At 36.8% G+C, this 14,431-nt stretch overlaps 2 protein-coding genes across 2 annotated transcripts in view; one reads left to right on the top strand and one right to left on the bottom strand.

Annotated features, from left to right (window-relative positions):
* Positions 1-8,020, top strand: part of SNW1 (SNW domain containing 1) — a 30,939-nt gene extending 22,919 nt beyond the window's left edge. Inside the window, exons 10-14 of the mRNA XM_006184434.3 lie at positions 165-306; positions 2,814-2,910; positions 5,531-5,648; positions 7,087-7,250; positions 7,331-8,020. Coding sequence (XP_006184496.1) covers positions 165-306; positions 2,814-2,910; positions 5,531-5,648; positions 7,087-7,250; positions 7,331-7,529 — 720 coding nt within the window. The 3' untranslated portion in view covers positions 7,530-8,020. The remainder of the gene's footprint in view (positions 1-164; positions 307-2,813; positions 2,911-5,530; positions 5,649-7,086; positions 7,251-7,330) is intronic.
* On the bottom strand, positions 8,021-14,412 carry SLIRP (SRA stem-loop interacting RNA binding protein). The gene is made up of 4 exons (XM_006184436.3): positions 14,269-14,412; positions 11,402-11,460; positions 8,583-8,690; positions 8,021-8,133 (listed from the first exon to the last, which is right to left on the bottom strand). The coding sequence occupies exons 1-4, from the start codon at positions 14,363-14,365 to the stop codon at positions 8,062-8,064; spliced, it is 336 nt and encodes a 111-aa protein (XP_006184498.1). The 5' UTR covers positions 14,366-14,412; the 3' UTR covers positions 8,021-8,061.
* Positions 14,413-14,431: the final 19 nt, after the last annotated feature.

Genomic DNA, 14,431 nt, shown 5'->3' with positions numbered 1-14,431 from the left:
GCAAGTTACTTTTAGTGGAGAAGAATCTTTGTTTTAATCAGCAGTAACAAATTTGAATTCTTTATAACTGTTCTTTAAAGCCAGAATTTAGTCAGGGAATTAGATGATAGCTATAATTCTTTATCCCTGGTAGTGTCTTATTTAACATCTGACTTTACTAACAGGCTCGTGAAGCTGTGGAAATGCGTGCTCAAGTAGAGAGAAAGATGGCTCAAAAAGAAAAGGAGAAACATGAAGAGAAACTTAGAGAAATGGCCCAGAAAGCCAGGGAGAGAAGAGCTGGGATCAAAACTCATGTGGAAAAAGGTATAACATACTCATTACCAAATTGAATTTACTTTATGAACAATATATGTCTCATTTTAGAAAATCTCTATTTTTTTACTGCATACAGAAGTAGACATAAAGAAAATGTAGATATTTCAGAAATAATGTAGAAATGAAAAAGTAATTTCTGCCCTGTTAAGCTGAGGCAGTAGAAAATAAAGAATGTACATTTAAATGTGGGCTTTTAATATGGGAGCATACCCTTGGAAGTTTTTAAACTTCTGAACAATATACTTTTAAAAATCACATAGTCCTCAAATGATATGCTTAATTTTCTCCTGTTTTAATTTTCTTGAAACTTAGAACTAGAAACAAGATCTCCAACTGAATAATTCAGCTCCCCCACATGGTTAACTAATCCAGTTTTTCTATCTTTTAGGCCTTTAATTATTAAATCTGCCAATATTTTCTGTCTAGCTTTTTATTTACTGGTCTACACTGGTATATTAATTCAGAGTGAAAAGGCTAATTCTAATTCAAGAAAATTATGAGGATGATTTTTCTTTCATTAGTAAATCCTAGACTGATATAATTATTCATTCAGTTAATATTGAGCACCTATTATGTGCAGGATTCTCTTCTAGACACAAAGGTTTTTGCTGACAGGTTCGGGTATAGCAGCAAACATTTCAGTGAATATAGAGAGACAAAAAAAGTTAATCATACAGTATATTAAAAGGTAATAATCACTATGGAGAAAAATAAAACAGAAGAGGTATAAAAGTGCCATAAGGTCAAAATAGGCCTCACTTCTGAGATGATAACATTAGCACAAACACTTGAAGGAAGTAAGGAAGTGAGCCATATGGATATCTGGGGGAATAGCAACCTAGATAGAAGGAACAGCAAGTGCAAAGGCCTGAGGAGGCTGTTTACCGGGCAGGAGGCCATTATGGCTGGATTAGAGTGAGAAAGCTAAGTAGCAGGATAAGAGGGTCAGACAAATTAGGGCAAAGTGGCCAGATCTCTGTGTGTGCCTTTTAGTCATTGTCAGAACATGGCTTTTACGTCAAGTATCAAGGGAAGCAATTTGAAGAGTTTTGAGCAGAGCGACTTAATCTTGCATATATCGGAAGGCTATGGAATGGTCATTTGGAGAAGCAGGGAAGCCATTTGGAAGGCTCTTGCAATAGTACAGGTGAGAGATGATAATAGGTAGTAAAACCATGGTCAGATACTAGATGTATTTTGGAAGTAGAGCTGACAAAATTTGCTTATGGGTTAGGTAGAAGGATGAGAGAAAAGGAGTCAAGGATGACTCCAGAACTTTGACCTAAGCAATTGAGAAGGGTTGAGCTGTCATTTATTAATATAGGGAAGACTGCAGGAGGAAGAGATTTGGGAGCTTAGTTGTGGACATGTTAAGTTTAAAATGGAGGTATCAAGCAGGCAATGGTTTATAGGAGTCTCAAGTTCAACTATAGGGAAGTAACCAGGGTTATAAGTAGTAATAAATCATACATAAATGACTTAATGAGGCAAGATGTAAAAACCAACCTGTTGTACACCTAGGCAGTGAAGGTCATTCGATGTAAAACCTCCCTATATGTAAGTTCTCTGAATTGATTTAAAAAAAAAAAAACTGAAAGAATGGTTCTTGAGAAATTAATTTAAATTTTTAACTCTCTTGCCAGATATTAATAAAAGACATTTATTGAGTGCTTATTATGGTAGGCACCACTCTGAGCACTTTGCATATACAACCTTATGAAATCCCTACAGCAGCTCTGTGCATTGGTTCTAATTGTCACTGTTTTACAGAGGAGGAGACAAAGGCTCAGAGGGGTTGAGTAATCTGCATAATTTCACATTGCTAATCTGTCCTAGAGACAGGATTTGAATCCAGAGAGGCTGGCTCCAAAGCTCATGCTCTATACGTATCCCTTTAGACTGGAGAGGGTAGAGAAAATGAAGATAGACAAAAACACAATTGATAGAAATCAAGATGCAGGCAGCCCCTGTGGACCACAAGCAAAAGGTTCTTTATTCAAAGTCAGTCTTTGAAAATATAAGGATAAACTTTGTATAATTCTTTTTTCCTGAAATTTTATTATGAAAATTTTAAAACACATAGAAAAATTTAAAGAATTATGTAGCGAACATCCATATCTCCACCATCTAGACTCTATGTTAACATTTTTTAAAAACAATTAGCATTGCTAAATTTGCTTTATCATATATCTACCCAGCTTTTTCTCCATCTATCAATCCACCTTACTACTTAGATGCATTTCAAAGTAAATTAAAAGGTATCAGTACACTTTGCACCTAAACACTTCAGCTGCATGCATGATTCTGGAATTCATATTCAAAAGTTAAATCAGTACTGGATTTAAATTAATTGCAAGTAAGGTTAAAAGGGCTTAATGTGACTAAAAGAAATTCGTGGATTTTTCTGACTACAGTTAAAGAATATTCTCTTGTTCAAAATATTAATGGATAATATATATTGATGAAGTAAGTAATGTTTAACTCTGTCTACACAGAGGATGGAGAGGCACGTGAGAGGGATGAAATCCGGCATGACAGGCGAAAAGAGAGACAGCATGACCGGAATCTTTCCAGAGCAGCTCCCGATAAGAGGTAGGTGCTAGTTGAGATAAATGCGAATTATGAAGAGTGGCCTTTGTGAACCTTTTAGAGAGGAGGTTTAGTCCACTAAGACCAGTTTTGCTTCTCTCCCTTTCCTCTTTAGTTTGAAAACTTAATAAATCAGCACTTAACAGTTTCACTTAAAATTCAGAAAGTGCTATCATATAAAATTGGGAAAATTGACAGAGCACTCTTAGTAAGTACAGACATGTATAGAACAAAGGACATACATGTATGGGGACTTGGAACAGAGTAGGGATTGATAAAGTTTGTGGTTCAACAAAGGGCAAGGACTGAAATGCTGAAAGGTTGAAGACATGCTATAACACAGAGGTGGAATTCTGAGTTGGGTAAAATGCAAGTATAAAACTCTTTCCAAATGCACAGTTCTCTGTGCTCTCATCAACCTACGAGCTGATACAATCTATTTTTTCAAGTCATATCTTAAACAGATTGCTTCTGGTGATGGTCTTTGTTGTTTAATGGCATATTTCATCTCTCAATAAGTGAAGTCATAGAGAAGCAGAAAATCTGAATTTAGAGTTGTGTTTAAACATATAGTATAAAAGAGAGAGGAATGAAGTATGAAAGTGCACAGTTAATGACACTCTTGGTCTGAAATTCCTAAGCTGTAAAAATCAAAATGGCTCTGTAGATAAATGGAGCCCTTAAAACCAATAAAGTGACTATGAGAATTGATAATATCGAAAAGCTGTAAACTTGTGATTGGATGAAGATTAGATTGTCTATAGAAATCATTTTAAGACCTGAGCTTTTTAGGGAAATAAATGATAACAGTTACCATGGTATCATTGCGATGTAGATTGCATACATACTGAAACAGCAGAGGAATTAAATTAATCTGAATGTCAAAAATTATACTGAGTAATCCAGTCATTGACATGTTTTCCTCAAAATTCTAATAGGATAAAATTACTAAATGTAGTTAGGGTAAAGAACTGATTCTAGCTTATCAAAAATGATTCATGTGATACATCTAATTTGCATCCAGTCCTCCCAGTCCTTTATAATAATAGCAGATATAGACCATAGCAGATTCATATTTCAGCATTCATTATAAGGTGATTGCTTGTATTAAGGACTTTCATATCAAGAATGATTCTTTAAAAAACAAAACAAAAGAATGACTCTTTTGAGAAAGGATGCTCTCTTTAATAAATGGTATTGGAAAAGTGGACAGCCACATGCAAAAGAATGAAACTAGACTACTCTTTTACACTGCATAAAAATTAATGCAAAATGGATTAAGAATTTGAATTTAAGACCTTAAACCATAAAATTCCTAGAAGAAAACATAGGCAGTAAGCTCTTTGACAGTGGTCTTAGCAGTGTTTTTTAATTTGACTCCAAAGGCAAAGGAAACAAGAAAAAATAGACAAATGGGACTGTATCAAACGAAAAACTTACGCAGTGAAGAAAACCATCATCAAAATAAAAAGGCAACCTACTGAATGGGAGACAATATTTGTAATTATATATCCAACAAGGGGTTAATATCCAAAGTATATAAAGAACTCATACAACTCAGCAGCAACAGCAACAGAAAAACCCAATTAAATGGGCGGGGGATCTGAATAGACCTTTCTCTGAAGAAGACATGCCAATGATGAACAGGCACATGAAAAGATATTAGCATCACTAATTATTAGGGAAATCAAGTCAAAACCACGAAATAGCACCTCACACCTGTTAGAGTGGGTATTATCAGAAAAACAGGAAATAGCAAGCATTGAAGAGGTAGAGAAAAGGGAACCCTCAAACACTGTTGGTGGGAATGTAAATTAGTGCTGTTAATATGGAAAACAGTATGGAGATTCCTCAAAAAATTAAGAATAGAACTACCATATGATCCAGCTATTCCACTTCTAGGTATTTATCTGAAGGGTACGAAAACACTAATTCAAAAAAATATATGCGTACCTATCTTCATTGCAGCATTATTTACAATAACCAAGATATGGATGGAAGCAACCTAAGTGCCCATCAACAGATAAATGGATAAAGAAGATGGGGTGGGGGATGTGTACCCAGTGGAATACAGCTCAGCTGTAAAGATGAAATCTTGCAATTTGTGACAACATGGATGAACCTTGAGGGTATTATGCTAAGTGAAGTAAGTCAGACAGAGAAAGAGAAATACAGTATGATTTCACTCATGTGGAATCTAGAAAAACAGAATGAACAAACTGAAAACAAACTCATAGGTAGAGAAAACAGATTGGTGGTTACCAGAGGGGAAGTGGGGTGAGGGATTGGTGAAAATGGGTGAAGGAGGTCAATTGTACGGTGTTAGACAGTAACTAGACTTTTGGTGGTGATCACTGTGTGTATACAGATGTTGAATTATAATGTCATACCTACTCCTGTCTATCAGGAAGGCCTAATTGTAAAACCGTGTCTCTTATAATCACGTATCTGAAATGCTGTAAGAGCTGTCATCCCAACTATGGCATTATCAGGGAATATATATGTTCACAAGATGTGAACAGGACATATTTGTTTCCTCTTCTTCTGAGATTTGTTGTATTTAAGTTGAAATTCAGCTTATCTGTGAAGAGTTTTCAGTTTGTGACATGGTATTTCAAAACAGGTCAAAACTGCAGAGAAATGAAAATCGAGATATCAGTGAAGTCATTGCTCTTGGTGTGCCCAATCCTCGGACTTCCAATGAAGTTCAGTATGACCAAAGGCTCTTCAACCAATCCAAGGTACAAAAAGCCTAGAAATAAATTTTAAGTGTTGATATGATATACCAATCCTCAGGGAAAAGAAAATTAACATCATAGTTTAGATCAGCCTAAGGTATGCTGGCATGATGACAGGAAAAAAATTGCAAGTTTCATGTTGTAACTTAAGAGACAAGATGAAAAAGTTGATTTTGACCTCTTAGAGTTGACTAAGATTTGAGACACTATTAGAAAATGAAAGAAATTCGGTGATAAAACTTGATTCTGGTATATCAGTCTTATTTCTAAAATAGAGCAAATGTCCTACAAAAGTGTCTCGGGTTATTTTTTGTTGATATTTGAAAATAAATTTTTTTTAATGCTAAAAAAACACAGACTTGGGATCTTTAAAAAAAATATAGCTGTAAAGCCAGATTAAAGTATTAGTCAGGAAATCTGATTTCTAGTACCAGGTGTCACTAGCTAGGACACATTAGGCCTGAGGAAGTACCTTTGTGTTTTAATTCACCCAACATTGATTATTTACTGTATATAACTCAGTGAGATCAAAGATAGATGTGCCTTTGCCCTCAAGGAACCCTCAAGTCCACTGGAAAAGAGATACATGTATATAAATAAAAACAAGGCAGACTGTGGTAAGAATACAGAACTGTAAAGTTCTACTGGGATAGAGAGAAGTTAGTTATCTAAGACTTGGAGATTTTAGGAAGATTTGAAGGTAGCATTTGAGTAAGCTTTTCTGGTTAGTAAGTTATTGGGTGCTTTTTATATTCCTGGCATTGTTCTAAGTCTTTTACTTATGTTATCTCACTTAATTCTTAGATACTATTAGTACCTCTGTCTATATATGAAGAAGTTGAAACACATAGAGGTTTAGCTCGTATCTGGTAGAACTAAGATTCTTAGGCATGAAAGTTCCACAGAAGTAAATATTTATGGCAGTTGCCTCTCACAAGCTTAAATCATTTAAAGATTGTGGTGAAAAATTTTCTTAAAAGACACATCCCTGTATTAATGAGCTGTCCAAATATACGAAACCAGCTTTTTGTTGACTTAATATTTTCATTGAGAACCCTATCATATCATGCTGTAATAGTGATGTTCTCAGGCAGTTAAGGGGTTTAACGTTACTATAGTGTCAGATAAACACTTCACAGTTCTTCTATCTTCTTGTTACTGTGTCTATACAAATTGAAATACCTGCTTATACTAGCATCTGCCAGTTTTGATGACAACTTTGCGAAAGTAGTTAATGAGTACCATATTTAATCTAAGGAGCCAAAGGTGAACAAGAGATAAGGGACTTTGTGACCGTTTTTTAGTGACCTTTTTAGTTTGCAGTTCAGATTGTTGAAAATGTGAGCTGTGAGTGAGCAAGGGTTTCCTCTTCATATGAAAGTAATCAAATTCAACTTTCATTAAATACATACATTTTTAACATCCTCTGTTTTTTCCACAGGGTATGGACAGTGGTTTTGCAGGTGGAGAAGATGAAATTTACAATGTTTATGATCAAGCCTGGAGAGGTGGTAAAGATATGGCCCAGAATATTTACAGGCCCAGTAAAAATCTGGACAAGGACATGTATGGTGACGACCTAGAAGCCAGAATAAAGACTAACAGGTACCCAGGCAGACAGCTTAGTCTCAACATCTGCACCAGTGAAAACAAAGTAGTTCATAGTCGTTTCTTTTTTTCCCTAGATTTGTTCCCGATAAGGAGTTTTCTGGTTCAGACCGTAGACAAAGAGGCCGAGAAGGACCAGTTCAGTTTGAGGAAGATCCTTTTGGTTTGGACAAATTTTTGGAAGAAGCCAAACAGCATGGTGGCTCTAAAAGACCCTCAGATAGCAGCCGCCCCAAGGAACATGAGCATGAAGGCAAGAAGAGGAGGAAGGAGTAGATACTTGCTCTCCAAAGTGAATGAACTATTATTCATAACCCTAACGATGCAAGTCGTTATGGGGGAACACTTTGTAAATGGCCAGGATAAAAACCAAATCTGGGTGTCAGAGCCCAGCACTACTTTTTATTACAGGAGAAAAGGGGGGGGGGTGGAAAAATTCTACTTTGAATTACTTAGTTTTTTTAAAGAGTGGGTTGTGTTTGTGCTTCTCCCACCTTTTGGCATTTATAGAACATACTGCCCCACACATGAAATTAAGGCCACTTCCTTTTGTGTGACATAAGTACTTTGGGGTTAATATTTTGTCTATGAATGACTGCTCACAAATCAAGTTACCCCAACCACAGTGAGTAGAAGGATGCTCACATATTGGAACTGTCCTGCCAAATGATGTTTGCCTCTATTGTGCTCTGTTTTAATTTGGAGTGGGGAAAGTAAGCTCTTGCTTGGTGCAACCATTTGTTTCAAATAAAAACATTTAGACAAAATTTTCAGTTTTGTTTACTTTATTTAATAGGCAGTGATAGTCTCAAAAATCTTTCTCTTCATCAGATGTTTGATCCCCTTGCAAAGCCTTGGGTCTCTGAGCTTGAACATGGAGCTGAAAAAAATCAAATAAGCACTGTAAGGAAAGGCAATGTCTGCAAAAATATTAAAACTGAAAACTGATGCTTTAAAGCTGCCATTTTATTAGGGAGTCAGCACTAGTTAGTAAAGAGGATGTTATTTGCTCCTTGTACTTAAGACTCCCTGAACTTCAATAAAAAACTAAATCAGTTTAGCCCAGGGTCACACAGTAAGTGGAAAAGCCAGGATTTCAACCCCGGTCTCCCTGCTGTTCCCACTGTTCCATGTTACATACACCTTGCTGACCGTTAAAGGCTCCTGTACTTTTCTCTCCAGACCTTTTAGAACTGGGAACTTTACCACCACCACCATTCTTTAATAAACATTAAGTTACAAATCTCCCAAAGTCCCTGTCATTTTACACTTCTGACCTATCTAATTGATATACAGAAATCTCATGATATGATGTAGAAAAATATTTACCTTAACTCCATCAATAACATGATTTTCCTGTTGTAGTGCATTCCGAAGTTCTTCTGAAGAAGAAAAATGAACCCAACCCATACCTCTGTGAAAGCCAGTCTCTCTGTCCTAATAATTCAAAATTTAGGAAGAGATTAATAATCATGAACTTGAGAAAGTTTCCAGGAGTTTCAAATCAAACCACCAACTTTTTCATCTGCCAAAATGGAGTAAAAGACATTTTAATAAATACCAAAAACTTTGCTTTAATACATATTTACTTTCCTATTTACCCAAGGCTTAATCTCTGTGTTAATCTTAACACTCTCTGGCTTTTCTATTGCCACTAGGGAAGTAAAATGTGGGTAATGAGCTGTGTCATTCTAGATACAAACCACATTAACAGCAATAGTCAAGGGAGATTTTGATCGCATAAAGAAGTACTCTTCCTGTTTTCTAACTTCCTCATTCTAGAAACTAGAAAATTAAGCCTCAAAACTAGGTACATTTCTGGTAATTTCTGAGACCAATAACCCTCATCACCATTTCCACCATTATCATCACATGCTCCTAAAGAAAAATACAAAAAAAAATTACCCTTGTTTACCTAGTTCCACACTTCTGGTTAAGTTAAACAATTTTGCTACTTCCCTTTGTGCGAAAGACAAGTGCTTATCACTCAACCTATACATTTATACATCAGAGATACTAATGTTCTTAGACACACCTTTCCCACCCCCCAGCCCTTCTATATATGACAGATACTAAGGTGTCTATTCACTCAATGTACATCATCAGTCTTGTTACAAAGTTATGGTGTGCTCTGCCCCCCGCCCCCAACTCTGAAAAAAATTCTTAGAAATTGCCCCCATGCCTGGAAGGTAAGTTTGTAAGTATTAACCTAGAACACAGTAAATTTCTGGTTATGTCTCAGTGATTCATTCCTTACCTCGGATAGATAAGACAATTTTTAAAGCACTCTACCTACAGGTGTCCATTTCCATTTGTCAAGGCATTAAAAATTTTGTTAAAATTTAGATACTATGTATCTAAAATTGGAACCTGGATTTCTAACTTGAGTACAATGAACTTGTTAACTAGAAACTAATTTTTTTGTTATATATAATTTTCCCAAGAATCAAAGCCTTCTCTTGTTTAAAATCTGTTAACTCCAGGTCCTAAATTACTCTGTTTATACTTTCAGGAGGGAAATGACAACCAAGAAAAATCTGTTACTTTTTAGAGAAACTTTTTAAAAATACTCTTCAAAAAACACAAATTTTACACACACACTTTGTAAAACTAGTTTTTAAGCTTATAGATTTTCATGTCTGTAATATACATGCCTCCTTTAATCAACTGTAAAATCCCACTATATCAATGAATTAATATCTATTTAACCCATCCCACTGATGAACACTTAGGTTCTTTCCAATTAGGATATTATTAAACAATGCTGTTTTGAACATTCTTGACTTCACATTTCTGTAGAATAAATTCCTAGAAATGAAGCTGCTAAATCAAAGCAAAAGCAGGTTCTTAATTTTGATAGATTTTGCCAAATTACCCTTCAGTGAAGGTACCAGTTAAACTTCCCAACAATTTCAGTACTAGATTCCCTACATCTTCACCAGCACACAAGATGCATAATCTGTTAGATCTTTGGAAGGCAAATAACATTAAATCAAGAGTTAAGAACTTAAGTTACTTTAAGTTGATATTTTACCACAGCCTTTTTGATGCCATGAGGGAAAATGGAGCAATTTTAATGAAGCACATGTAAACTCTATGTGTACTCACATCATACCCCCAAATAAACAATAATTCTAGAAAGTCCACAGAAAAATAAAGCCCAGGATAAAGTAGAACCTGATTTCTAAACCCTCATGAGGAAGCAAAGAATATGTAACAAATAAAAACACAACACACAAAGCACTCAACTTAATGAGGATAAAGGTTAAAATAGATATTCTCCATCAGTTTCATGATAAAATTATCCTCTACTCTCTCAAGTCCTTGTTATAATACTGAAATAGGCAAAATTCCAAGATGGCCCAAGATCTCCATGTGTCCCGCCACGTTACCCCCTATATAATCCCCTTCCCTTGAATGTGGGTGGGACCTATGACACTTCTAACCAAAAGGATATAGCAAAAGCAATGAGATATTGCTCCCTTGATCAGGTTATGTGGCAAAGATGATGGGGTATCACTCCAATAATTACATTATAAAACTGTCTTAGCAGACAAGAAAGAAACTCCCTTGCTGACTTTGAAGCTGCCATGTTTTAGAAAGTGCCTACGGAGAAGGAGAGTAATAAGGACTGCAGGCAGTCCCTAGGAGCTGAGAGCAGTCTCCAGCTGAAAGCCAGCAAGAAAGCAGGTACCTCAGTGCTACAGCTGAAAGACAAATTCTACCAAGAACCTAAGGGAGCATGGAAATGGGTCTTTGCCAGTTGAGCCTCTGGTGAGATGGCAACTCCAGCTGACACCTGGACTGCAGCTACATGAAACCCTGAACAGAGGACCCAGCAAACCTGTGCCTGGACTCCTGATCTGCAGAAACTGAGATAATATATGTGTGTTGCTTTGAGACATTAAATTTGTGATAATTTTTAAAAACCAACACAAATACCTCAAATATCTAGGATAAGCTTTTTTTTATTTTGGGGGTTTTTGTTTTTTTTTTTCCCCTTAACTTTTTAAGCCGTATCACTCATAACTTAATCAACAAAGATTGACCACTGTCACTCCATGAGAAATTCATACAAATTGATATGCTCTGACAAGAAAATCAAGAGGATAACATTATTACTTTTTTTTTTTTAAGTTAATACTCACAAAAGGTACAGAGCACTTTCTTATATGACCAAATTGTGCAAAGTGTTCTCTCAGCTCATCTGTATAGGAAGAGAAAACATATTAAGACTTGTTAATGTATTTTGTATCCTCCACCCTTGATTGTAGATAGAAACCAAAAGGGGTCCTAGAATGCCCAAACTTCTTGTGAACAGGAGCTACTCTGCATTTCCTTGAAGCTTTAAGATTTAAGAAATAGATACGGTATTGATTATAAAGCTGTAATGTACTAGATTTGGGGAGGTGATGGGGTGAAGACATGGACAAACATATTACTGAGTTGACTGTTGACTTCATCCCCAGCAAATATTGAGTATCTTCACCATACCAGGTGCTGTGCTAAATGCATGGATTATAATCCCTGTGAGCGATCTTCTGATCACACAGAAGACAGACAATTACAACACTGCTTGTTAGCTATATTACAGATTTCCAAATAAAATCCCAATTTACTTGCCTTTCATAATTTAAAGTTTACATTAGGTTAAATAGTTGTTACTCATAATAAAATTTGTTAAGTTGACCTACCTACCCTTCCTGCCTTACTATTGCTGGCCCATAGTTACTTTCTAGTACAGCAAATGAAATTCTGTGTATCTGTCCTGTGAATTCCTATCTTTGTCTGCAGTTCTTTCCTATTAAAATGTCAGTAATCCAATCTTCTTCTGCCAAAACTGTAACTATCCTTCAAGACCCAGGCCAAATATATCACAGATTATTATTTTATTGGGCTCTTACTGCAAAACAAGACAAAGTACTAACCCTGTGAGGCCTCAAGGAGGAAAAGTGGATAACCTTAAAGATCAAAAACCACATGATCTCTTTCTTTTCTGAACTACAGTGCTTGTACTTCCACTGATTTACATTTCAGAGTACCTGCTTCATCACCCTAGTCCATCCAAACCTCACTGGTTCAACAACTGCCTAGATTTGCTGATGTCCATCTCCTCACCCCCATCACTACACCATAAGCTTGCCAAGTGTTGAGTCCACTATGTCCATGGTGATTGATACACAATAGAGCAGTATTTGCTGAATGAATAAATAAATGTCTAGTAATCCTTCAACAAGCCACAGGAGCTAAATTTCTGAAGTGTTCTAATAGTTGATCAAACTAGATGGCAAGATCAGGATCTCACAGAAGATATTAATGGAGGATAAACAGAATAGTTTTAAAGCAGGTATTTAAAGTTCTAGAAAACATTCACTTCCAAAACAAACTGGCCTGGAAGGTAACCCTTTCCCCAAATTACCTACAACTGTTACAGAAAAACAGCTGCAAGCACCAAGAACAATGCCTACCACATAACAGACACTCCTTAAATGTGTGCTGAATGAATGATTAAATGAACTGAGAGACTGTAGTCACAATTTTATGTTATGTAGACTCTTTAATGGTTCTGAACAGCCCATTATGGTCTGGAAACTTGCATCTGCAAGATGCTAAGGAAACCCCTCAGCCTTTCCACAGAGGTTCTCAGGACCTAAGCAATTTTACTAGGTGTGGTCTTCACCTACCACGTAAGAAGACGACGGGGCACAAACAAATCTATTTCCCATTCTACTACCCACACCTGTCCCATTCCTTTTTTAAAAGCACATGATCTGAGACAAGAATGGCTGCAACAGTGACCACGGATTTTTAAATTTTGGTAAGCAAATGTAAAAACCTCAACTCAAAACTGTAGCTGACAAAAATCAATGTTGGTGCAAGTTTTCAGTACTAATTACTCCCATTCCTTTATCGCCAGCCTAGGCCTCTCCAGTGAGCTTCAATTTTAGTAATCATCAAAACAACTATCACTTACTGAGTACTTACTCTGTACTGACCCTAAGACTAAACAGTTTACATATAAACTCATTTAATCCAATCACAATCTTAAGAGGAAGGTATTATTGATTCCATTTTATGAATGATGAAACTGAGGCACAGTGGTGAGCCCTTTTCTCCAATTACCTTCCGTTAGTCAGGTTACACAACTAGTAAATGGAGGAGCTGTCATTCTAACCCAAAGAGTATGGCTGTATGGCTGTGGGAGTGCATTTCTAAATCCATACACAACGTCCTCTGTCCAACTAACAGACGGAGACCTCACAGATTTCTCAAACTAAACACATTTAAACTTTACTCCTCATCTTTCTTTTTTTTTTTTTTTCCGGTGGGGGGAGGTAATTATGTTTATTTTTAGAGGAGGTACTGGGGATTGAACCCAGGACCTTGTGTATGCTAAGCATGCACTCTACCACTGAGCTATACCCTCCCCCTCCTCATCTTCTTTCGACCTGCTTCTATATTCTGATCACGAAATTCACCAATGCTAAAAACCTGGAAGTCATTCCTCCCTTTCCCTCCTTTCGTACTTTTCCCCCATTCAAGCCATCATGAAAATTTGTCAATTTTGTTTGGTTAACATAACTGGATCTGACCGCTCCTACCCGCCCCAACACTACCACCACCAATACCCTGAAGTTCAGTTCCTCGCCTTTGAACTAAATTACTGTCAGCCTTTTTCATTCGTCCTCCTGTCTCCAGTCTTGCCACTTCGAATCCATCCGCCACACTGAAGTGAAAATAACCCCTTCTAAATTGTGTATCTTAAAGTTTCCAAGTAAACTTTAACTTTTAAACCCCGAAAGGCTGGACACCGTGATTACGTGGCCCAAAAGCTCAAGGGGCATCCCTGAACGGCTAACTGCAAACAAAATTTCCTTCTACCCACAGGCTTGCTCAGGAGCAAACTCAGCCTCCTAATCCAGCTACCACGTTGATTTAAGCGCTCCGCAGAAAGCAAAGCTTTTCAGGATTGCTTGGGCCCCAAAATTCCTCCCCTACTACATCTCCAACTCACTCGGGCCCGCGGTCCACGGAATTTTTCTGACAAACGCAACGGGCCGGCCAATATTCGTACGCAAAGCCATAGCGCCCCTCACACCCGAAGCCGCCATCTTTAGATTTAAGGAACTCCGCGACCTGAGGTTGCGACTCCGGAAGCGCTTGCCTGATCCGGAGCA

This window comes from Camelus ferus, chromosome 6 (genome assembly GCF_009834535.1).
Source record: "Camelus ferus isolate YT-003-E chromosome 6, BCGSAC_Cfer_1.0, whole genome shotgun sequence".
Classification (NCBI taxonomy): domain Eukaryota; kingdom Metazoa; phylum Chordata; class Mammalia; order Artiodactyla; family Camelidae; genus Camelus; species Camelus ferus.
Note: the sequence above shows the minus strand (reverse complement) of the source record. Positions and strands in the feature narration are given on the sequence as shown.

What these genes read in the sequence shown, in the direction of transcription:
- SLIRP (XM_006184436.3), bottom strand. Translation starts at nt 14,365, where the DNA reads ATGGCGGCTTCGGGTGTGAGGGGCGCTATGGCTTTGCGTACGAATATT. An exon ending in TCCGTGGACCGCGGGCCCGA is followed by an intron (nt 11,461 to 14,268) that starts GTGAGTTGGAGA and finishes CTTCCTATACAG; the next exon opens with ATGAGCTGAGAGAACACTTT. An exon ending in ATGTTATTGATGGAGTTAAG is followed by an intron (nt 8,134 to 8,582) that starts GTAAATATTTTT and finishes GATTTTTTTCAG; the next exon opens with CTCCATGTTCAAGCTCAGAG.